The sequence below is a fragment of the Mandrillus leucophaeus genome, unplaced genomic scaffold (genome assembly GCF_000951045.1).
Source record: "Mandrillus leucophaeus isolate KB7577 unplaced genomic scaffold, Mleu.le_1.0 Scaffold1093, whole genome shotgun sequence".
NCBI classification, from domain to species: Eukaryota; Metazoa; Chordata; class Mammalia; order Primates; family Cercopithecidae; genus Mandrillus; species Mandrillus leucophaeus.
In genome coordinates, this window is record NW_012099132.1 from 253986 (window position 1) to 278577 (window position 24592).

The following is a 24592-nucleotide window of genomic DNA, read 5'->3' on the forward strand; positions in this document are numbered from 1 at the left end:
TTCTCCAGTATCTACTAGGTGCCACACAAATATCTGACTACATTTAATCAACAATCTAATTTACTGTTTCCAAACTATATTAAATAGGTAGTATTGCTATCCTCACTTTACAGTTTGCAGGAAAACTATCGGCGTACAAACCTTAAGACCTGAGAACAAACTGAGGGAACAAGAAGTCTGGACTTGACGACTGATCACCGAAACAAGTAAATGAAAGCGAAGTCGTCTGATTAGTATAGAAGGGAAACCCAAGCCATACAAGAACACCAACTAAAATTTGGGCCACGCAGGAAGAAGGCAGATGGAACTGATGCTGGATAACTGAGGCTGTTTCCTAATGACAGGACCTTATGTTGTCCTCATAATTACCCCGTGAGGTAGGCAAAGCAGGCATTGTATTACACAATCATTAACAAGCAGGACGGGAACGGCCAGGCTTCGCAGCCAGGAGCGATCGCCTGTTTCGCACCGCGATCATGGGTTTGGACAGTTACATAATTAACACCCTAACCCTGCGGCTTCCCGCAGCCCCCCGGCGGGACTCAAGTCACTGGCCTCCCGACCGGAAGCAGACCCCAGGAGAACCACGGCGGTTGGTTACTCCAGGAAAATTCCTGCGCGGGGCGTGGACTGAGGAGTCACTGGGTATTACGCAAATTGCGCGAGCGCGCGGGAAAAGCGATTGGTCAGTCCGGAGAGGGAGGTGTGTCCTGGCGGGCTTGTATCTCCTCCGATTGGCCGACAGGCTGACGGGACCGTTTACAGTCAGCCCTACGTAGAGTGAGCGTGTGTCAGCGACGTGCAACCCGGAAGGGAAGAAGGGGCGTGTCAGGCTGCGGCAGGGGACCAGCCGATTGGCTGGGAGGGACCGGAGCCGGGCTGCCGGCCCGACCAGAGAAGGGCGGTGCTGCAAGGCTAGTCTGGGAGGTGACGACCGGCTTCGGAGAGTCTATCATGGCAGCTCGGACTGGTCACACAGCCTTGAGAAGGGTGTTCTCGGGATGCCTTCCGAAGTCGGCGACAGCGGCCTGCGCCCCCGCACGGGCGGTTGCGCCCGTGCGGAACGGCAGGTAATCAACAGCGGGGGCGCTGCGACGAGAGTAGTTTTCCATTTTGGCTGCCGAGTTGGAGGACCGGAAGGATTTGGGGGTGAGGCAGAGCCGGACTCGGTGCATTTCCGTGCCTTTAGAGGAGAAAGCTCTTTTGCGTTTGGCATCTGAGGGACTCAAGAGCGGCGCGCATCCCCCTGGGCCCAAGGCTGTGTTCATGCCTCGTTTCCCTCTTGAGAGGCGGTGAAATCATCGGCAAAGCGACTTTGGAAGCAATTTGGCCATTGGTGCCTTGGGGCTCTTCCGGTCTCCTCCCCTATGGCCTGTTGCTACTGCTGTTGGAAAGTGTTAGCTTTGCGCGGAAGGGTTGCCGGCTGCTGGTTGTATGGGAGTTTGTGGTTTGGCGGTGAGCTGCCTTCTCCGATTCCTTCTACCTGCCAGATGGTCAGATGCGTTTTCCCAATTTCTGGAAGAGTGCTTTGTTCTCACCATTTAGTGTTTACAAAACTAAATGTAGCCAACATAAGGGACCTGGATTTTTTCACTCTGCTGTAACTTACAGGTCCTGTAACCTTGAACCGTAGTCTGCTTTTCGATTTTCCTGGTTGGTTCAATTTTTGGTAGGTGAGGGTGGAGATGGAGGTCGGAACATGGATACCATACTTGTACGACATAGTTTCCTTTTATTAATAACATTGTAATGTTTTTGAAAATTAAAGTTAGTGTGTTTTAAATGAATTCAGGTGTACAAAGTAAGACGTGGGGAGAGAAAACACAAATCTGGTTGAGCCCCAGGACATTTAGATTAAATTAAGATCCAGCCCTATGGGAAACAAGGAAATAATTTTTTTTTTAAAAGATTCAATTAAGAATATTTAAAAACACCAACAACCTTACCAAATCCAAATCCCTTTAAACAAATGTTGGATGAGACAAAATCATAAAATTACTCCTGCTTTAGAGAGTAACTTCAAAAAGTAGTTTCAAGCAGAATAACCCCGTCATACTTCAGATCTGTTTGTATTACTCTTATAAAATGTTGTCTTGCAAATAAACAGCACTTGCTTTTGAGAAAAATACAGTTGCTTTAGTGATCAAATTGAGGCTTCAGTTCCAAGATAAATACTGTTTATGATAATGAGGGCGGCAGTTTGAGTTCATTTCCAGCGTTAGTCATCAGAGTCTGACCTTTATTATACTTAGGTATTTGAGAGAGTAGTACTGGAAGAGGAGTGACAAAAAAAGCTGTTTTCCATGTGGTCCGGTGGTCCAGTGTTCATTTCATGGCTTAACTGTATATGTGAATGTGTGTCTCCTCATATCGTAGTTTAAGACATAGTATTCCTGGAAGTGCATGAGAATAGATGTGCTGTCCAGGGCACTGTAACTATAGCATGCAAATTGATCAGAAAATGTCCTGTCAGTTTGCTTTAAACACAGGTGTTTTCCTTAGGATTGTAATCAGATTGTGTAAGGGTATTTTTTTGGGTAGGCTGGGAGGCAATACATAAACCTGGTAGAAAGGTTCATGTATTGACTCCCACTAAACACATGAACCTTTGTATATAGTAAAAAGTCAATCAGATACCCAGTTCACCTCTTTAGAAGCAAAGATCTCGTCTTTTCAAGTAAAGGTTTCAGCACTATTCAGAATAGCCAAGATACAGAATCAACGTAGGTGTCCAACAACAGATGAATGGGACTGGGTGCAGTGGCTCACGCCTGTAATTCCAACACTTTGGGAGGCTGAGGCGGGAGGATTGCCTGAGCTCATGAAACCAGCCTGGACAACATGGCAAAACCTTGTCTCTACCAAAAAAAAAAGAAAAAAAAAAGTGTGTGTGTGTATACACATACATATATACAGAAAAATTAGCTGGCTGTGGGGTAGTGCAAGCTTGTGGTTCCAGCTGCTCAGGAGGCTGAGATGGGAGCATCACTTGAACCCAGAAGGTTGAGGCTGCAGTGAGCCTTGTTTGGGCCACTGCACTCATTCCTGGGCAACCAAGCCAGACCCTGTCTCAAAAAACAAACAAGGTCGGACACAGTGGCTCATATCTGTAATCCCAACACTTTGGGAGGCTGAGGCAGGAGGATCACTTGATATCAGGAGTTTGAAACCAGCCTGGACAACATAGCGAGACCTCGTTTCTACAGATAAGTAAAAAATTAGCAGGGCTTGGTGGCACATGCCTGTGGTCCCAGCTAATTGGGACCTGAGGTGGGAGAATTGCTTGAGCCCAGGCAGTGGCTGCGGTGTGTCGTGACTGTGCCACTGCACTCCAGCCTGGGTGATGGGACACAACAACAACAACAAAACAGAAGAATGGATAAAGAAAATGTGGTGTATATATTCATACATGACGGGAATACTATTCAGCCGTAAAAAGAGAATGAAATCCTGACATTTGCAGCAACATGGATGGACTTGGAGGACATTATGTTAAGTGAAATAAGCCAGGAACAGAAAGTTACACATGACGAGTTCTCTCTTGTATGTGGCAGCTAAAAGAAGTTGATCTCAAACAGGCACGGTAGCTCATGGGTGTAATCGCAGCACTCTGGGAGGCCAAGGCGGGCAGATCACAAGGTCAAGAGATCGAGACCATCCTGGTCAACATGGTGAAACCCCGTCTCTACTAAAAATAAAAAATTAGCTGGGTGTGGTGGCAGGTCCCTGTAGTGCTAGCTACTTGGGAGGCTGAGGCTGGAGAATCGCTTGAACCGGAAGGCAGAGGTTGCAGTGAGCCGAGATAGCACCACTGCACTCCAGCCGGGTGACGGAGCAGGACTCCATCTCAAAAAAAAAAAAAGTTGATCTCATAGAAGTAAAAAGTAGAACAGAGGATACTAAAGATTGGGAAAGCTGGGAGAAAGGAAGGGATAGGGAGAGATGTGTTAAAGGATACAAAATTAATGCTAGCTAGGAGGAATACATTTCTAGTGGTCTATACCCGCAGTTCCCAACCTTTTTGGCACCAGAAACCAGTTTTGTGGAACACAGTTTCTCCACTAATGAGGGTGGTGGTGGGCGATGGTTTTGGGATGAAACTGTTTCACTTCAGATCATCAGGCATTAGTTAGATTCTCATAAGGAGCAAACAACGTAGATTCCTCACATGTGCAGTTCACCATGGAGTTCCTGCTCCTATGAGAATCTGATGCCATCACTGATCAGACAGGAGGTGGAACTCAAGCGGTAATACCTCCTGCTGTGCAGCCTGGTTCCTAACAAGCCATGGACAGGCACCAGTCTATGGCCTGGGTGTTGGGGACTCGTCTTCTATACCACTGTAGGATGACTATACTTAGCAAGAGTATATAGTTTCAAATAGGTAGAAGGAGAATATTGAATGTTCCTAATGCAAATAAATGATGAATGTTTGAGATGATGGATGTGTTAATTACCCTGATTGATCACTATACATTGTATGTATCGAAACATAGAATTATGCTCTTACCACTATTAGAAAATCAACTACTACTTGTGATGTCCCAGAAAATTTAGAATTCACAAAGCCATCTTGCTTTTTTATATTTTCATTCATAAAGTGTTATTTAGAGCAGAATATATAAGAATATTAGAATCTTAAAAGGTCCTAATAAGTTCACCCACGTGCAGTTTATGTTTTTTTTCCATGACAGTTTTTTTTTTTTTTTTGAGACGGGGAGTCTTGCTCTGTTGCCCAGACTGGAGTACAATGGCGCCGTCTCGGCTCTCTGCAGCCTTCGTGTCCCAGGGTCAAGCATTTCCCCTGCCTCAGCCTCCTGAGTAGCTGGGATTACAGGCACGTGCCACCATGCCCGGCTAATTTTTGTATTTTTAGTAGAGGCAGGGTTTCACCATGTTGGCCAGGCTGGTCTCGAACTCCTGACTTCCATTGATCCACCTGCCTCGGCCTCCCAAAGTGCTGAAATTACAGGCGTGAGCCCCCGCACCCAGCCTCCATTACATTGTAACAGATAGTCATGTAGTATTTGGCTTAAGCACATTCATTGACCTCTATTTCATTTTCTCTGTAATAAGTCTGTTCAATTTTTATAAACAGCTCTAAAGTGCTTTATTGTATTATAGAGCCCAAATTTGCCTCCCTGTAGTTGAGGTTTTGTTTTATGCTTTGGGGTCATATTTTCTTTTTTTTGAGATGGAGTCTCACTCTGTTGCCCAGGCTGGAGTGCAGTGGCACGATCTTGGCTCACTGCAAGCTCCGCCTCCCAGGTTCACGCAATTCTCCTGCCTCAACCTCCCAAATAGCTGGGACTACAGGCGCCCCCCACCGTGCAGAGCTAATTTTTTGTATTTTTTTTAGTAGAGACGGGGTTTCACTGTGGTCTCGATCTCCTGACCTCGTGATCCATCCGCCTCAGCTCCCAAAGTGCTGGAATTACAGGCGTGAGCCACTGCGCCCGGCCTGGGGTCATATTTTCTTTTTCTTTTTCTTTTTCTTTTTTTTTTTTTTTTTTCTTTTTTTGAGACAGAGAGTCGCTGTCGCCCAGGCTGGAGTGCAGTGGTGCGATCCACTTCATTTACGTATATATGTATGTATATATGTGTATGTATTCATATATATAAATAAATGGAATGAGGCATTAAATGCTGCTAATGCCTATGTGTATTGGTATATACATACACACACACACAGTTATCATGTATGTACATCTTTTCTCTCTTTGCATGGCTAACTCCTTGTCCCCTATGTCTCAATTGAAATCTTTTAAGGGATTCGTAGGTCACCCTGTCTAAAGGAGGTCCTAATTACACCTCCCCCCTCCCCCCATTTCTTTTTCAGCAGTTTTTTGAGTCAATCTTCACCTAGAATATAATCTTCATAAGGCTTATGTTTGTTCTATTCACCATTATATCCTTAGTACCTAGCACAGTCTTAACTTAGAATAGGGGCTCAGTAAATATGTGGATAATTTAAATTGAATTATCCTGGCCAGCAATGACTATTAGTGTCAAATAGTTATGTAATAACCTTTCTTCTTGTCTTTTTTTTTTTTTATTATTTTTTGAGATGGAGTCTCGCTCTGTCTCTGAGGCTGGAGTGCGGTGGCACAATTTCGGCTTACTGTAACCTCTGCCTCCCGGGCTCAGGCAATTCTCCTGCCTCAGCCTCCCAAGTAGCTGGGACTACAGGCACCTACCACCACACTCAGCTAATTTTTTGTATTTTTAGTAGAGACGGCGTTTCACCATGTTAGCCAGGCTGGTCTTGAACTCCTGACTTCATGATCCACCCGCCTTGGCCTCCCAAAGTGCTGGGATTACAGGCATGAACCACCTCCCCCAGCCAGTTATGTAATAATCTTATTAAGGAAAGTTGAAAATATTTAGGTGAACAAGCATATGTCAAACATTTGTATATAGAAGTACCTCAAACAATAACTTTCTAGTTAGACATATTTTTACATATATGCATTGAAATGAAGACTGCGGGGTAAAGGAGAACACAGCAACAGTTGGTTTTTATTTGCTTTGTTTTTGCTTTTGTTGAAACAGTCTCACCCTGTCACCAGGCTGCTGTGCCGTGGTCTATTCATAGCTCATTGCAACCTCAAACTGCTGTATTCAAGCGATCCTGCTGCCTCAGGTTCCTGAGTAACGGGAACTACAGGCACATGCCACCATGGCTGGCTAATTTTTAAGGTTTTTTTTGTAGAGACAGGGTCACCATGTTGCCCAGGCTGGTCACAAACTCCTGGCCTCAAGGGATTCTCATGCATCGGCCTCCCAAAGCACTGGAATTATAGGTTTGAGCCACCATGCTTGGCATCAGTACTGACAGGACCACCAGATCTCTGCCAAGAGATTTGAGACCTAATTTTAAGTCTCATTGGAGTGGATCAAGAATTAAGAAACACCTGTGGATCCAGCTGGGAAAACAACGTAGGTAGACAACACAAATTGGAAAACAGATTTGGGTATCTAGCAAAGCTTATGGCAAGAGTAAGTTGTAACACACGACTACAGAGAAAGCCAACTTTCTGGGAGAGATACGTTTTATGCCAGAAGCTTCTAACCTAACTAAGCAATTATTTTTAGTTTCTTATTTTATTTTATTTTTATTTTTATTTTTTGAGACAGAGTCTCGCTCTGTCCCCCAGGCTGGAGTGCAGTGGCCGGATCTCAGCTCACTGCAAGCTCCGCCTCCCGGGTTTACGCCATTCTCCTGCCTCAGCCTGCCGAGTAGCTGGGACTAAAGGGGCCCGCCACCTCGCCCGGCTAGTTTTTTGTGTGTTTTTAGTAAAGACAGGGTTTCACCGCGTTAGTCAGGATGGTCTCGATCTCCTGACCTCCTGATCCGCCCGTCTTGGCCTCCCAAAGTGCTGGGATTACAGGCTTGAGCCACCACGCCCGGCCTATTTTTAGTTTTTTAATAGTGTTTAAGAAGCTGTACTTTTTCTTTGTTCGTGTGTGTGTATTTTTTCAGGAACATTCTGAAGTTGCAAAGCCTTCCAAAGTGTGATAATTACTTTATAGTCTCTATAATTTGTGCTTCCTCTTAATTTTTACTGTCACTCTAAATCAGGTGATTTTTGTCTTTTCAGATATTTAGCTTCCTGTGGCATACTGATGAGCAGAACTCTTCCACGACATACCTCAATTTTGCCTAAGGAGATATATGTACGAACTTTCTTCAAAATCACTGCACCATTAATAAACAAAAGGAAAGAATATTCAGAGAGAAGAATTTTAGGGTTTGTATATAACAAGAATTCTAACTAAAAGAGCATGTTCACAATTTTCTGTGGGGTATCATGCCTCTTTCTGGATTATGTTCTTACAGACTAAGCTCTTTTTTCTAGGTTGACTTTTTTCTTTTCTTTTTTCTTTTGAGACAGAGTCTTACACTTGAGTGCAGTGGCGCAATCTTGGCTCACTGCGACCTCCACCTCCCAGGTTCAAGCGATTCTCCTGCCTCAGCCTCCCAAGTCGCAGGCGCATGCCACCATGCCCAGCTATTTTTGTATTTTTAGTAGAGACGGGGTTTCACTATGTTGGCCAGGCTGGTCTCGACCTCCTGACCTCGTGATCCATGTGCCTTGGCCTCCCAAAGTGCTGGGATTACAGGCATGAGCCACCGCTCCTGACCTAGGTTGGTCTTTTTCATAGCCCTTACTATTTTATAAATATTTGTTGAATAAATATAATTATATGGTAAGTCTTCAGTATAGTCTTAAATCTTTGACATGTAAAGAAAATTATGACCTACATTTTTTGTACATTGTTCTTTTCTATATTAGCACCATTACTGATACATTGAGCCATATGTTTACATAGCTTCCTCATATATAGATGTACATAGATAAGTACATACATACTAAGGCTCCTCATCTAGAACCTTTGGTAAACATTTTCTGTAAAGGGGCAGATAGTAACTATATTAAGTTTTGTGGGCAATAGGGACTGCTCAGCTCCTTCATTGTAGTCCAAAGGCAGACATAGATCATATGTAAATAAATGGGTGTGGCCACATTCCAGTAAAACTTTATTTACAAAAACAGGTGGTGGGCCAGGTGTGGCCCCTGATATAGGCATAAATAGAGCAGGTGGTAAAGACACTACAGTTCTGCTAAACCGGTAATATACCATCCCTCCATAGGGGAATTTCTACAAATGGCTCTTAATTCCCAACTGACCATGAAGCTTTGTGAAAGTACATTTCGTTAATTTTACTCATTTGCTTTTGTTCTCCCTATTTTTCTGTAGTAAAAGACTTAACAGCATTGTTCACTAAGTTTACCTTTGTTACTAGCTAGTCTCTGTATTAGTTAAGGTAATGCTAACAGCCATATAGATAATACCCAAGAGTTCATTTTTTTCTCATGTAGAGTTCAAATGGGTGTGTCATGTACTCTAGTCCAGGTAGTGACTCAGAAACCCAAGCTACATCCAACTTTTGACCTCTGTAATTACTTAGTCTTCATAGTGTTAATTGGTCTGGAGGTGACACACAACACCTCCTCCCAGATATTATTGGCAACAGCTAATTGTGACCCCATCTAAACGTAGTGGAAATGAGGACTGGGAATTGTTGCTTCTGATGGGCAGGTACATCCTAGCAACAGCACCACGTAAAAGGAGTGCAAATCTTTGGATGGACATCATTGCCACAGGTGTTACCTGTTAAAAAGAGAAATGGCAACTACAAAAGTAGTGATTTAGTTTGCTTTACTGTGTGTGTGTGTGTGTGTGTGTGAGAGAGAGAGAGAGAGATAGAGGGAGAGGTGTACAGTGTCTCACTCTACAGCCCAGGGACCTGTAGCCAGAGAGAGAGAGAGAGAGAGAGAGAGAGAGAGAGGTGTGGTGTACAGAGTCTCACTCTGTAGCCCAGACTGTAGCATGATCTTCGCTCACTGCAACCTCTGTCTCCTGGGTTTAAGCAAATCTCATGTCTCAGCCTCCTGAGTAGCTGGGATTGCAAGCATGTGCCACCACACCTGGCTGATTTTTGTATTTTTGGTAGAGATGGGGTTTTACCATGTCGGCCAGGCTGGTCTCTGACTCCTGACCTCAGGTGATTTGCCCACCTCAGCTTCCCAAAGTGCTAGGATTATAAGCATGAGCCACCACGCCTGGCCATACTCTCGGTTTTTAAATGCTGGCTACTAAAAATTTAAAAGCTACCTCTTTAGGCTGGACATGGTGGTTCATGCCTGTAATCCCAGCACTTTGGGAGGCCGAGGAGGGTGGATCAGCAGGTCAGGAGATCGAGACCATCCTCAACACAGTGAAACCCCATCTCTATTAAAATTACAAAAAATTAGCTGACCGTGGTGGCACGTGCCTGTAGTCCCAGCTACTCAGGACAGCCTGGATAATCGCTTGAACCAGGAGGCAGAGGTTGCAGTGAGTGGAGATCATACCACTGCACTCTAGCCTGGGTAACAGATTGAGACTCCATCTCAAAAAAAACAAAAAAACAAAAACTACCTCTTTATATCAGATTCAACCTGTGAGATGCCAAATTGTGATCTCTGCCATACCCTATACCCTATATATATTTATTTAGAGACCTTTTTATTTTCTGTACTGCTTCGAAGTCATTGATTCCAGAATGTGGTTCAACATATGTGTTGAATGATTTGTTTATCATATACAGTAAGTTTTATACATATTCACTTTGAATTATGCGTATATTATATAACTAGATGGAGTTAATACTTCTTTTTATTTTTATTTTTTAAAGATATTCAATGCAGGAAATGTATGATGTAGTATCGGGAGTGGAGGATTACAAGCATTTTGTTCCTTGGTGCAAAAAATCAGATGTTATATCAAAGAGATCTGGATATTGTAAAACACGATTAGAAATTGGATTTCCACCTGTGTTGGAGCGATATACATCAGTAGTAACCTTGGTGAAACCTCATTTAGTAAAGGTAACAGTTTTGTTTTTTGTTGTTTTTAAATATTCTCCCATATATTAACTCTGTCAAATGGGTTAAAATGTAATAGCCTAAAAAAACTTATTTAACCTAACAGGAGGAGGGTAAAAAATATATTACGTTTTCTAACTGTGTTACTTTATACAATATTAGCATTATTCTTTCCAAATAAAAGTTTGAATATAATATGGGAATGGGAAACTTTTGCCTTCTTTTTCCATTTTGTTGAGGACTGCTGACCCACAGGACAGATCACTTGCACCACCCAAGTGGGAAATGTTTTAATTTAATTTTTCAGCTGTTTTAAAGTATGAATTAAATACTTTATTATTGGGGGAAGAGTAAATTTGTTTACTAAAAATATAGTTTTTTAAATTAAAGAAGGAATGGTGGGGAGGAAGGAAGGAAAAAAATTAAAGTGGTGAGAGGATAAACAAAGGTAGAAAAGATACAGGCATGGTGCTGTGGCTCACCCCTTTAATCCCAGCACTTTGGGAGGCCAAGGCGGGCGGATCACAAGGTCAGGAGTTGGAGACTAGCCTGACCAACATGGTGAAACCCCATCTGTACTAAAAATACAAAAATTAGCCGGGCATGGTGGCACGTGCCTGTAGTCCCAGCTACTCAGGAGGCTGAGGCAGGAGAATCACTGGAACCCGGAGGCAGAGGTTGCAGCATGCCGAGATAGCGCCACTGCACTGCAGCCTGGGCAACATAGCGAGACTCCGTCTCAAAAACAAAACAAAACAAAAAAAACAAAGATAAATATGTCATGTCAGGAGGCTGAGATCGGAACCCAAGAAGTCGAGGCTAGAGAGAGCTGTGATTAAGCCACTGCACTTCAGCCTGGGCAACAGAGTGAGACCCTGTCTCAAAAAAAAATTAAAATGAAAAGAAAAAATATAAAAATATTGGGGGGCACAGTGGCTCACACCTGTAATCCCAGCACTTTGGGAGGCCAACTCCTGAAGTCAGGAGTTGGAGACCAGCCTGGCCAACGTGGTGAAACCCCGTCTCTACTAAAAATACAAAAAAATTAGCCAATGTGGTGGCAAGCTGCTGTAATTTCAGCTACTTGAAGCTGAGGCAGAAGAATCACTTGAACCCAGGAGGCAGAGGTTGCAGTGAGCTGAGATCATGCCAGTGCACTCCAGCCTGGGCAACAAGAATGAAACCCTGTCTCAAAAAAAAAAAAAAAAAAAAAAATGTGTATATATATATATATATAAAAACATTGTTGAGATTATCCTGCCAAGTACCAGGTACTGAAATGCCAACCCTCTTACATTACATTAATCATCTTATGCTTGTCAGAGGTGGATACACATATGGAAAAGGGTACCAGCCTTAAAAACAAAAAGGCAGAATTCCATGCGATAATGCGTATTTCTTTTGCATTCCTATTTTGTAGTGGCCAAAGATTTTTAAAACTGAGTTATTTTTTGCCCACAGGATTTAATGATCATATCATTTCTTGGTAACTGCCCAGAGCCAAATACCTTAGTCAGCTCTTTGTTAGGCATTGAAGGGGGTGCAGCTCTCAGATGTGCTCTTTCTGGTGCAGCTAGAAAGAGAAAGAGAACACTCTAACTGTCCAGTGAAGCTAAAACCCTATCTGCCCTGTTCTTACCCTCAAAACTTGAATTCCACTTGAAATGTTGTGGACTAGGATTTTGCTATTATTGCAAATGTTTTCACATGCTTGCCTCATTGTTTTAGAGCATTTAAACTATTGTCTCTCATAATAGCTAACATTTATTGAGTCCATTTTACTGCTTTACTTGAATTATTCAAATTCTCACAACAGCCCTTTGAGGTTCAAGGGTTATTATTTATTTTAGAGTTGAGCGAACTAAGGCTTAGAAGAGATAGAAAACTTTTCCAATGTCACAGAGCCAAGACTCCAGCTGTCTGACACCAGTGAATATTTCTATAACCTTAATTTTTTTTTCTATTTCCTGAGCTCAATTTACCATTCAGTCCCTTAGAACTTAAATCTTTTTTTTTTTTTTTGGTGATGGAGTCTCACTGGGTCGCCCACGCCGGAGTGCAGTGGCGCCTCCAGGGGCGCAATCTCGGCTTACTGCAAGCTCCGACTCCTGGGTTCACACCATTCTCCTGCCTCAGCCTCCCGAGTAGCTGGGACTTCAGGCTCACGCCATCGAGCCTGGCTAATTTTTTGTGTTTTTAGTAGAGATGAGGTTTCACCGTGTTAACCAGGATGGTCTCTACCTCCTGACGTCGTGGTCTGCCCGCCTCAGCCTCCCAAAGTGCTGGAATTATAGGCATGAACCACTGCGCCTGTCCAGAACTTAAATCTTAGTATATATATTAGGCTGCTTCTAACTAAAAGAACTCTAAATAAATCTCATTTCTTCCTCACTCTCTGCTTTTCTTCTATTGCGAACCTGCTGCCTTTTTTTTTTTTTTCTTTCTGAGACAGTGTTGCTCTGTTGCCCAGGCTGCAGTACAGTAGCACGATCATAGCTCATTGCAACCTCTGCCTCCTGGGTTCAAGTGATTCTCCTGCCTCAGCCTCCCAAGTGACTGGGATTATAGGCATGTGCCACCACGCTTGGCTAATTTTTTTGTATTTTTAGTGGAGACGCGGTTTCTCCATATTGGCCATGCTGGTCTTGAACTCCTGACCTCAGGTGATCTGTCCGCCTTGGCCTCCCAAAGTGCTGGGATTATAGCCGTGAGCCACCAGGCCCAGCCTCTCTCCCCTGCCTTCTTAAAACCTACAGGATAAACTAGGTTTGGTAGCATGCACCTGTAATCCCAGCTACTCAGGAGGCTGAAGCAGAAGGATTGCTTGAGCCCAGGAGTTTGAGGTTGTAGTGTACAGTGATCATGCCTGTGAATAGCTACTGCATTCTAGCCTGGGCAACATAGCAAGTAAGACTCCATCTCTAAAAAACAAACAAACAGGCTGGATGAGGTGGCTAATACACGTAATCCCAGCACTTTGGGAGGCCGAGGCCGAGATGGGTGGATCACCTGAGGTCAGGAGTTTGAGACCATCCTGGCCAACATGGTGAAGCCCCATCTCTACTAAAAATACAAAACTTAGCCAGGCATGGTGGCAGGTGCCTATAATCCCAGCTACTTGGGAGGCTGAGGCAGGAGAATCACTTGAACCCAGGAGGCAGAGGTTGCAGTGAGCCGAGATCGCGCCATTGTACTCCAGCCTGGGCAATGAGCGAAATTCCATCTTAAAGCAAACAAACATAAATCAAAAACAAAACCACACAGGATAAAGTAAATCTCTTTATCATTGCACATTGACCCATTTACTTCCCTGCTCCCTCGTCCCACGTAATACTATACTTAATGTTCGGCTAATACTGTATGTCTTAAAAGTTCCATGAATGCACAGTACTGTACTATTCCACAGCCATGTGCCTTTGCATCTTGCTTATTCTTCTATCTGTAATACACTTACCTTCTTGATATTCCTTGAAATTCTGACCATCTGGGGTCATTTTCTCTCTTTCCTTTCATATTGATAAGTAGCACTACCTTGGTGATTCTTCGGTGCTTTATTCATGCTTTCACTTATCACTCGGTGATATATTTCTTCAACAGGATTTCTCCTTGACAAGACTGTGGTACTTGAGGGAAGGAACCCCTGTCTTTTTCATCTCTGTATCCTCAACAGCAGTACTATAATGATGGGAGTCATGAGGGCTCCATACTTACGAAGCTTTCACTACCTCTATTCTTGGATTATTGCAGATTGAGAGACATTAATGATAATCTTAAGAGTAACTTGCAGCACTGCTAAGCGGGGAGATAAACTGTGCTAGAAAAAAAAGTAATCTTCATAATAACCTGCATTAGATGATCATAGCTATCTCAATTTTATGAAGCTTAAGGCGATTAAGAACCTTGGGCAAATTCACACTTGCATGTGTCTGACTCCAAAACTATTTTTTCTTTTTCCCCCACTCTCCTTCCCCCTATTTTTTCATTATAAGCTGCCTCACATAATAATGCTAGTTTGTTTTTTAAAGACATATTTGAGAATATATGCTCAACTTTCAGTTGTTCCTGGGTTCAGTTTCCAGAATTTTTTTTTTTGAGATCGAGTGTCACTCTTGTTGCCCAGGCTGGAGTGTAATGGCATGATCTTGGTTCACCGCATCCTCTGCCTCCTGGGTTCAAGCGATTCTCCTGCCTCAGCCTCCTGAGTAGCTGGGATCACAGGCATGCACCATCAGACCGAGCTAATTTTTGTATTTTTAGTAGAAACAGGGTTTCACCATGTTGGCCAGGCTGGTCTCAAACTCCTGACCTCAAGTGGTCTGCCTGCCTCAGCATCCCAAAATACTGGGATTACAGGCATGCGCCACTATGCCTGGCCTAGGTTCTGGATTTTATTTATTTGTTTATATATTTATTGAGACAGAGTTTCGCTCTTGTTGCCCAGGTTTTGGATTTGATTGGTTGATTGATTGATTGAGATGGAGTTTCGCTCTTGTTGCCCAGGCTGGAGTACAATGGCACAATCTCGGCTCAGCACAACCTCCGTCTCCTGGGTTCAAGCGATTCTTCTGCCTCAGCCTCCTGAGTAGCTGGGATTACAGCCATGTGCCACCACGCCCAGCTAATTTTGTATTTTTAGTAGCGACGGGGTTTCTCCATGTTGGTCAGGCTGGTCTTGAACTCCCAACCTCAGGTGATCCACCCACCTCGGCCTCCCAAAGTGCTGGGATTACAGACATAAGCCACCATGCCCGGCCAGGTTCTGGATTTTAATACCCAATAGACAACACAGTAAAAATAAGTACTGTTATTTTTTACCCAATACAGTAAAAATTATTATAAGGGAAGAACAGAAACCATGTGACAATTCTGCGAATTATTAGCTGACCAAAACATGCCTGTCACTTGATATGTCAGTAATTCTAGTCTACACTAATCTTTAATGGCCAGAAGCCCTTGAACATTTTCAGAGAGGCAACAGTTCAATGACTTTTACTGCCTGCTTCATGATACAAACATTTTGTATGGATTAGTTTATATAATGGTCTGGATCAGTTCTCTCAGAACAGTCAGTAGTGGGTCATCATAGTGACAACTTCTGCTGTTCAGTATCTCTGCTGTTAGAAATGAGGTCTTTGGCAAACTGTTCCTGTCAAAACATAACAGTAAAAATCTGTGCATCTTTGGGCTAGATAATTGAAGTGAGCGAAATACTGCCAGATTTTGTATAAAAGTAGTCAGAGGAGGCCGGGTGTGGTGGCTCACGCCTGTAATCCCAGCACTTTGGGAGGCCGAGGCAGGGGGAGATCACGTGGTCAGGAGATGGAGACCATCTTGGTTCACATGGTGAAATACCGTGTCTACTAAAAATACAAAAAAAAATTAGCCGGGTGTGGTGGTGGGTGTCTGTAGTCCCAGCTACTTGGGAGGCTGAGGCAGGAGAATGGCATGGACCTGGAAGGCGGAGCTTACAGGGAGCTGAGATCCCGCCACTGCACTCCAGCCTGGGTGACAGAGTGAGACTCCATCTCAAAAAAATAAGTAAATAAATAGAGGAACTGATTCCCAAACCTGTTTATCCTTTACTCCCAAAACCTGTTTATCCTTTAGTGTTAAATTTCCTATAAGCTTCTTAAATGATTGTAAAGAAAGGCAGAATGTATTATCCTAAAATTGGGCAACTGAAATAACAAGATTTTATTATAGACTCTTGATGCTCTTAAAAATTACTTGTGCACGTCAGGAATGCTCTGGGTTATTTGTGCAGGTAAGGTAGCTCACGCCTGCTGTAATCCCCGCACTTTGGGAGGCCAAGGCAGGAGGCTCACTTGAGCCCAAGAGTTCATTACCAGCCTGGGCAACATAGGGAGAACACAGCTCTACAAAAAGTAAAAAAATTAGCTGGGCGTGGTGTCACACGCCTGTGGTCCCAGCTACTTGGGAGGCTGAGGTGGGAAAAAGTAAAAAAAAGCTGAGCGTCACTCAGGGTCATAACCAGCATCATCAGTCCTAACAATGAACTAGTAACTGTGGTTCTGGTTACCATTTTCACATTGCAGATGGCAACTCTTTCATGGATCTCAATAAATTTTTATTGATTGATTTATTTTTAAGACAGTTTTATTTTTAAGACTGTCACCCAGGCTGGAGTTCAGTGGCATAATTATAGCTCACTGCTGCCTCAGTCTCCTAGGCTCAAGCAGTCCCCTCACCTCAGCCTCCTGGGTACTTGGGACTGCTGGCATGCATCACTACACCTGGCTAATTTTTTAATTTTTTTGAAGAGACAAGGAATCTCGTTTTGTTGCCCAGGCTGAAGTGCAGTGGCATAATCATAGCTTACTGCAGCCTCGAACTCCTGGGCTCAAGTGCTTCCCCCAACCTTGGCCTCCCAAAGTGATGGGATTACAAGTGTGAGCCACCACATCCAGCCACAATAAGTATATTTTTAATGATACAAAATAGGAACTACCAAGATGCACTGCACATAGTATGGTTAAGTGTTGTGATTGTGTGCCTACTGAATATAAAATATACATGTGCATTGAAAAAATCAGAAAGAAATGGATCAGTTCTAAGGGCCAGGACTACACAGTTAGGAAAACTAGATAGAGGCCTTTAGGAATAAGGAGCAAAGAGTGAAGGAAAGACTATACGTGATTAATAAGAGAAGTCTTTGAGTAGGAGATAAATGTATACCAGGTACCTTATTAACATCTCAGCGATCTCATGATATAAAGTAGGTATTATTTTGCAGATTAAGGAAATAGGGTATGGGGATTTAACTTGTTCACGATCACTTACATGTAACAGAGCTGGAAATAAGCTTCCAAGAAGCTCCCTCTTTTGCTGCTAGAGGAAGGAAAGCTAAGTAGCAAAGCAGGTGTTAGCAATGGAAGAGAAAACAACTGGCAATCTTGGGGATCCCTGCAGAAAAAAAAAAAGACTAATATTGGCAAGACATTACTTCCTAGTACCAACTAAAAATTAGATCTCTTTATCTCCTGTGGTCTGACCTATAAAAATTATTACGAAAGAAATCAGCCTCAATCATAGTAGATTCTTAGATTCTGGCCAGTAGCAAAGGTATTTAACTGTGGTTTTATTTTTTCATTCTGTTCTAGGCATCTTGTACTGATGGGAGACTTTTCAATCATTTGGAGACTATTTGGCGTTTTAGCCCGGGTCTTCCTGGCTACCCAAGAACTTGTACCTTGGATTTTTCAGTAAGTCTCATAAAGCCTTTGATTTGTTTCACTAATAAGGTAAAATTGGTAAAAAGTAATCATTTTTTAGAACACAGAGGCCATAATTATATTGAAGACCTTTTTCTGCATAAATGCTAATGAACATTTCTTTTTTATTCTATTTCTTGCAACCTTGAATGTTCCTTCATTCTCTACTTTCTATTTTTTACAAATCTGTAGATTATAAGACACATGCCATGACTTTTTGACCAACTTAATAACAGTTTTGAACTTAATAGTTTTAAATTAACACCGAATGAAAGAACACATTGCATATAAGACGCAGAAACAGGCTAAGTGCAGTAGCCCATGTCTGGAATCCCAGCACTTTGGGAGGCTGAGGCAAGCGGATCACCTGAGGTCAGGAGTTCGAGACCAGCCTAATATGATGCAACCCTAGTAAAAATACAAAAATTAGCCAGGCGTGGTGGCATGCGCCTGTAATCCCAGCTACTTGGGAGGCTGAGACAGGAGAATCACTTGAACCCGGGAGGCAGAGGTTGCAGTGAGCCGAGGTTGTGCCATTGCACTCCAGCCTGGGCAACAAGAGCGAAACTGCCTCAAAACAAATAAAAATAAAAATAAAATTATCCCCGTGTAGTGGTGCCCACCAGTAGTCCTAGCTGCTGGGAAGGCTAACAAGCAGATCGTTTGAGTCCAAGGGTTCGAGCTTGCAGTGAACTATGATCACATCACTGCACTCCATCCTGGGCAACAGAATGAGACCCTATCTCAAAAAAATTAAATTTAAAAATAAAAGATGCAGAAATAAGGTAATAGGTTTTTTTCATTTCTTTGAATCTAGAGTCTGGTAACTTTCTGTTTTTTTTTTTTTTTCTCAGATGGGGCCTTACTCTGTCACCCAGGTTGGAGTGCAGTGCTGTGATATTTACTCACTGCAACCTCTGCTTCCCTGGCTCACGTGATCCTCCCACCTCAGCCTCCCAAGTAGCTGGGACTACAGGAATGCACCACCGCACACACTTATTTTTGTATTTTATGTAGGGACGGCGTTTCGCCATGTTTCCCAGGCTGGTATCGAACTCCTGGGCTCAGGAGATCCGCCTACCTCGGCCTCCCAAAGTGCTGGGATTACAGTCATGAGCCACCGCACCCAGCCTAGTAACTTTTTTTTCATGTAATCTTAGTTATAGCAAACTTAAAGCAAGTTGTGGTTTTTCTTTGCCAACAGGTAATATGGGAGTTGTTCTCTGTACATGCAACTCGGGCATTGAATTTTAAGAAATGGTGGCAATTTTGACTAAATTATCGTGTGCTGTTCTCAGCTCTTGAGTAATTTTCATTAAAGCATTATAGACATTAATAGGACAATTGGGGCCGAGCACAGTGGCTCACACCTGTAGTCCCAGCACTTTGGGAGGCCGAGGTGGGCAGATCACTTGAGGCCAGGAGTTTGAGACCAGCCTGGCCAACATGATGAAACCCCATCACTACTAAAAATACAAAATTAGCCGGTTGTGGGGGTGCATGCCTGTAGTCCTAGCTACTTGAGAGACTGAAGCAGGAGAATCACTTGAACCCAGGAAGCAGACGTTGCAGTCATCTGAAATTGCGCCACTGCACTCCAACCTGGGAGACAGAGTGAGACACTGTCTCAAAAGACAGTTCGGAAAATTTGAATAAGGTCTGTATAAATTAGATAATAGCATTATTATCTAGTAGTAGTAACTCCCTCTGTTAATTTCCTGATTTTGAGAATTACAGTATGGTTATTGAAGACATTAAAATAGGGAAATTTGAGTAATGGGTACATGGGAATTCTTTGTATTGTTTTGCAGGTTTTCTTTTACAAAAATGAAATTATTTCATAATGAAAAGTAAACATTTTAATATTTAGAGGATATTTGGTCCTTAAAACACAGTTCTCAAACCAGTTGTCTTGAATTCTATGTGGAACAATGAGAGGGTATAAATAAAGTTCTAAAAGGGTATCTAAGGGAGAGAATACAGTCATGGGTTCTTAGTTTCTGTTTCTGGTTGGGCCAGTAAAGCCTCTTCCTCATCCCTCTTTTCCACTTACCACTAGAGACAGAAACTAAAACCCATGGCTTCAGGCTGTTAAAAGCCTAAAACAAAACAAAACAACAGCTACAAAATAAGGTGGATTGGACAAGCTTGTCCAAATCATTGGCTACTTTAAGATTGAACCACATGAGCGGGCATGATGGCTCATGCCTATAATCCCAACACTTTGTGAGGCCTAGGTGGGTGGATCACTTGAGGTCAGGAGTTTGAGACCAGCTTGGCCAACGTGGTGAAACCCCGTCTCTACTAAAAATACAAAAATCAACTGGACATGGTGACGTGTGCCTGTGGTCCCAGCTACTCTGGAGGCTGAGGCAGGAGAATTGCTTGAACCTGGAAGGCTGAGGTTGCAGTGAGCCAAGATTGGGCTATTGCCCTCCATCCAGCCTGGGCGACAGAGCAAGGCTCCGTCTCAAAAAAAAAAAAAAAAACAGATTAAACCACTTATGCCATCTGCCCTGTGGGTTAGGCACACATGTGCATGCACACTTCTAGCTTCCTCTTCCTGCTGGTGCTTCTCAGTGATACCTATGAGAAGGATCGCTTCCCTTCCTTATTTCCTTTTGTGGGATAGGATGGATCTAAAAGGGGCACGTTAATAAGAAGGCATAGTGATTAATGTATTCAGCAAAGGTTTTTTCCAATCTTAAGAAACAGATTTTTTCCCTTGAAATGAAATTTGATTGGCCTTGTTTATGTAAGCTTATGCCAGCAGTTGTGCTTGTTGCAGTAAAAGAAGATTCCCTCTTTTCGGGGGGTGCTAAAAATCCCACCTACATACATCCACACAGTTCTGCCTTAGATACCCAGTTCATAGTGTGAACACCACTGTCCTAAGTGGAGATTTAGTTTAAAAAAAAAATTTCTGGCTGAGCAGTGGTTCACGCCCATAATCTCAACACTTTGGGAGGCTGAGGTGGGCAGATTGCATTAGCCCAGGAGTTTGAGATCAGCCTGGGCAACATGGCAAAACTCCTTCTCTAGCAAAAAACAAAAAACAAAACAAACACACACACACACACACACACACACACAGATTAGCCACGTGTGGTGGCATGTGCCTGTACTACCAGCTACTTGGGAGACAGAGGTGGGAGGATTGCTTGAGCCTAGGAGGTTGAGGCTACAGTGAACCGCGATTGTGCCACTGCACTCCAGCCTGGGCAACAAAGCAAGAGTCTTTCTCCAGGAGAAAAAAAAAAAAAAAAGCAAAAAATAATTTTCAATATTTTTCTACAGATTTCTTTTGAATTTCGATCACTTCTACATTCTCAGCTTGCCACATTGTTTTTTGATGAAGTTGTGAAGCAGATGGTAGCTGCCTTTGAAAGAAGAGCATGTAAGCTGTATGGTCCAGAAACAAATATACCTCGGGAGTTAATGCTTCATGAAGTCCATCACACATAAAGGCAAAAAAGAACTGGTGTCACCTGCTTCTAACTTTAGTGTGTTCACTTTTAGGAAGTATTTTCATGACATGTTTTCAGAAGCCAGAAAGCATTTGTTAAACGCAACTTTGGTTATAAACCTGCACCATTGAAAATTTGCACATAGAATATAGACTCACTTATACGTAGAATTATTTCTTCAATCAAGTATAATTCAAAATAATATGGACATTATCATGTTCTGCATTACAATAATGGGATGTCATCACCATTGCTAGAATACGGGCATGATTCTTTTGAGCAGAAGTTGAAACTGTAAATTTAAACCTTTTAATTACCACCTTACCTGAAAGAGGTTAGTTAAGATATTCACGCAGTATGTATTATATTAACCATATCACACTTAAGTTATTAAATTCAGACTATTTGTAACTTATTGTTATAGGGCTTGCCATATGGCTTAGGATATTTGAGTAATCATATATTTAAAGTAAAAACTTTGGGCTGGGCGCAGTAGCTCATGCCTGTAATTCCAGCACTTTGGGAAGCTGAGGTGGGCAGATTAGTTGAGGTCAGGAGTTTGAGACCAGCCTGGCCACCATAGTGAAACCCCATCTCTACTAAAAATACAAAATTAGCTGGGCATAGTGGCACACACCTGTAATTCCAGTTACTTGGGAGGCTGAGGCACAAGAATCGCTTGAACCCGAGAGGCGGAGGTTGCAGTGAGCCAAGATCGCCCTGCTGCACTCCAGCCTGGGCAACAGAGGGAGACTCTGTCTCCAAAAAAAAACAAAAAACAAAAACAAAAGCTGTTAGTGAAGGTTCCCTGGGACTTTTGATATTTTAAAAATTGTTCTTATGACTAGTAGATAAATTCAGTGCCATAATGAGGCTAGCTCCCAGATAAACAGTGAATTTTTTTCTTTTTTTTTTTTGGTGAGTGGTCCAGAGCTTTAAGCTACTTTTCCAGTAGTTTGCCACTTTCTCCGAGGTAGTTTGGCTGCTCTTTCAATTATGCTAATTGTGTGTCAAATTTTGTCTACAACAGTAGGCAACAGATGAAGATAAGTTGGTTGAATGTCTCCAGCACTATGCATCCCTATTTTCTATTTATTGTGTATACTCACTTTCAGTAATGTGTTTCAAACTGATATTTTTTAAAAAACAAATCAATGTAAGGACTGAAGTTGAAGTAGCAACATAATAAAGTTAATTTGTTTATTTTTTGTACAGTTAGTTTGGTTATTGAAATCTTCCTATATTGTTTAAATGTGTATTTGCATAGACATAGTAAAGTGTTGTGATAGCATTTCATGTCTTAAAAAATCTATGAAGATTTCTAAAATATCTGTTTCTATGAAGAAACAGACTTTGACAAATATAAGCAAAATTCAATTTTCTTTTAACCAGTCATTGATCTCCTGTCCTCCTTTCACTACATACCAACAACCCTCTGGCATTAAACTTCCAGTGATAGTGTTATTAACTTTGTTTCCTCAGATCAACAAGGGACCTCAGTAATTAGTTCTCTATATAAGTATATATATGTATTGATTTGTTTAATAAATCTGTTTTGAGCACCTGCTTTCTCTCAGACACTGGGTATAGAGTGATGAAGGATTCATACCAGCCTCTACTCATGAGGAGCCAGGTTGTGCTTTCACACAAGGTAAGCAGTATCTTTCCACTTACAGATGAGGTATTTGCCGAGAGCATAAGTAGTTTGCATATAGTTACATACATTTTTTTTTTTTTTTCTTGAGACGGAGTTTTGCTCTTGTTGCCCAGGCTGGAGTGCAGTGATGCGATCTTGGCTCACTGCATCCTCTGCTTCCCACGTTCAAGCAGTTCTCCTGCCTTCTGAGTAGCTGGGATTACAGGCATGCACCACCACGCCTGGCTAATTTTGTATTTTTAGTAGAAACGGGGTTTCTCCATGTTGATCAGGCTGGCCTCAAACTCCCGACCTCAGGTGATCTGCCCGCCTCAGCCTTCCTAAGTGCTGGCATTTCAGGCGTGAGCCACTGTCCCTGGCCAACGTTGTTTTTTAAATAAGAAAGTTTTTTTTTTTGGCTGGGCATGGTATTTTTTGTATTTTTTAGTGGAGACAGGGTTTCACCATGTTTTCCAGGCTGATCTCGAGCTCCTGACCACCTTGGCCTCCCAGAGTGTTGGGATTACAGGCGTGAGCTACTGCACCTGGCCACAAAGTTTTTTTAAAATTGCGAAGTCATTTAAAGTTTTTTTAAAAATAAGACTCAGACATTTTATTCTCTCTGTGTACTATATTGTCTTTTTTAAAAAAATTATTTATGTGTTTATTTATTTTTAGAGATAGGGCTCCCTGTGTTGCCCAGGCTGGTCTCAAACTTCTGGGTTCGAGCACTCCTCCTGCCTCAGCCTCCCGAAGTGTTGGGATTGCAAGCCTTAGCCACTGTATCTGGCCTGTATTCTCTTTTGGTGGAAATAGGAACCCATACTTTATCACTCCTTTTACAAATGCCAGCCAGGTACAGTGGCTCACACCTGTATTCTCAGCACTTTAGGAGGTTAAAGTGGGTGGATTACTTGAGCCCAGGAATTTGACACCAGACTGGCAACATGATGAAACCCGATCTCTACAAAAAAAAACAAAAACTCAATACTCAATGTTCATTTCCTCTTTGTCAGGGTGCTCATTGGTTTATGCTAAATTTTAAGGAAGTTGTAAACTTGGAGCTAAACTCAGTTGCCTAATCTAGTCTCTCAATTTCTAGAAATTAGTACTAAAATTATCCAGGTGTGGTGGTATGTGCCTGTAGTCCCTGCTACTCAGGAGGCTGAGGCAGGAGGATAGCTTGAGCCTAGGAGGTTTAGGCTACAGCGAGCCGTGATCATGTCACTGCATCTCAGCCCCGGCAACAGAATGAGACTCTGTCTCCAAAGAGACAGACAAAAATGACTCTAGTAGTGTTCTAATAGCTAACTCCAATGCTCCCTTTATACAACAAACACAGTGGTCATTTGAGTGTTAACAAATGGATCCTGGGTCTTTGTAGGTACTTAAGGCCAAGTTTAGAGTGTCAGTTTATATATCTGGAGTTCATCTGATTCTGCGTAACAGCATTCTAAGCTCAGACCCTCCGAGAAGGAGACAGACCTGGTCAGGAGTTTTTCTGAGGGTAATTTTATGATATTCTCCTTTTATTTTTTCCTCCCCTGTTTATAAGGGAAAGAGTTCATAAGATCATGATATATAGACCTCTGGAATTTCATGGGACTGACCACCTCCGTTTTCAAGGCTCAAGTTTTTAGGCATTTAACAGAATTATTTTGTGTTGCACATTTACACAGCACTGGATGCCAGGCAGTTTAAAATGCTTTGTAGACATTTAATCATCATAACTTTTTTTTTTTTTGAGACGGAGTCTCGCTCTGTCGCCCAGGCTGGAGTGCAGTGGCCGGATCTCAGCTCACTGCAAGCTCCGCCTCCCGGGTT

The 24592-nt window shown here is 42.6% G+C and overlaps 1 protein-coding gene across 3 annotated transcripts; it reads left to right on the top strand.

Annotated features, from left to right (window-relative positions):
* The first annotated feature begins 821 nt into the window (after window positions 1-821).
* Window positions 822-22344, top strand: COQ10B (coenzyme Q10 homolog B (S. cerevisiae)). Of its 3 annotated transcripts, none has more exons than XM_011989043.1 (5): window positions 822-1070; window positions 7602-7751; window positions 10244-10436; window positions 17555-17656; window positions 20963-22344. In XM_011989043.1, the coding sequence occupies exons 1-5, from the start codon at window positions 955-957 to the stop codon at window positions 21128-21130; spliced, it is 729 nt and encodes a 242-aa protein (XP_011844433.1). In that variant the 5' UTR covers window positions 822-954; the 3' UTR covers window positions 21131-22344. The 3 variants fall into 3 exon arrangements, with proteins under 3 accessions (XP_011844433.1, XP_011844440.1, XP_011844444.1); XM_011989050.1 differs by lacking the exon at window positions 822-1070 and adding an exon at window positions 1170-1653; XM_011989054.1 differs by lacking the exon at window positions 822-1070 and adding an exon at window positions 1227-1455.
* Window positions 22345-24592: the final 2248 nt, after the last annotated feature.

Bases quoted from the DNA above. Each gene is read 5' to 3' on its own strand.
- COQ10B (XM_011989043.1), top strand. From the start codon at position 955: ATGGCAGCTCGGACTGGTCACACAGCCTTGAGAAGGGTGTTCTCGGGA. The intron at 1,071-7,601 runs GTAATCAACAGC...TTGTCTTTTCAG, and splicing joins GCGCCCGTGCGGAACGGCAG to ATATTTAGCTTCCTGTGGCA. The intron at 7,752-10,243 runs GTTTGTATATAA...TATTTTTTAAAG, and splicing joins TCAGAGAGAAGAATTTTAGG to ATATTCAATGCAGGAAATGT.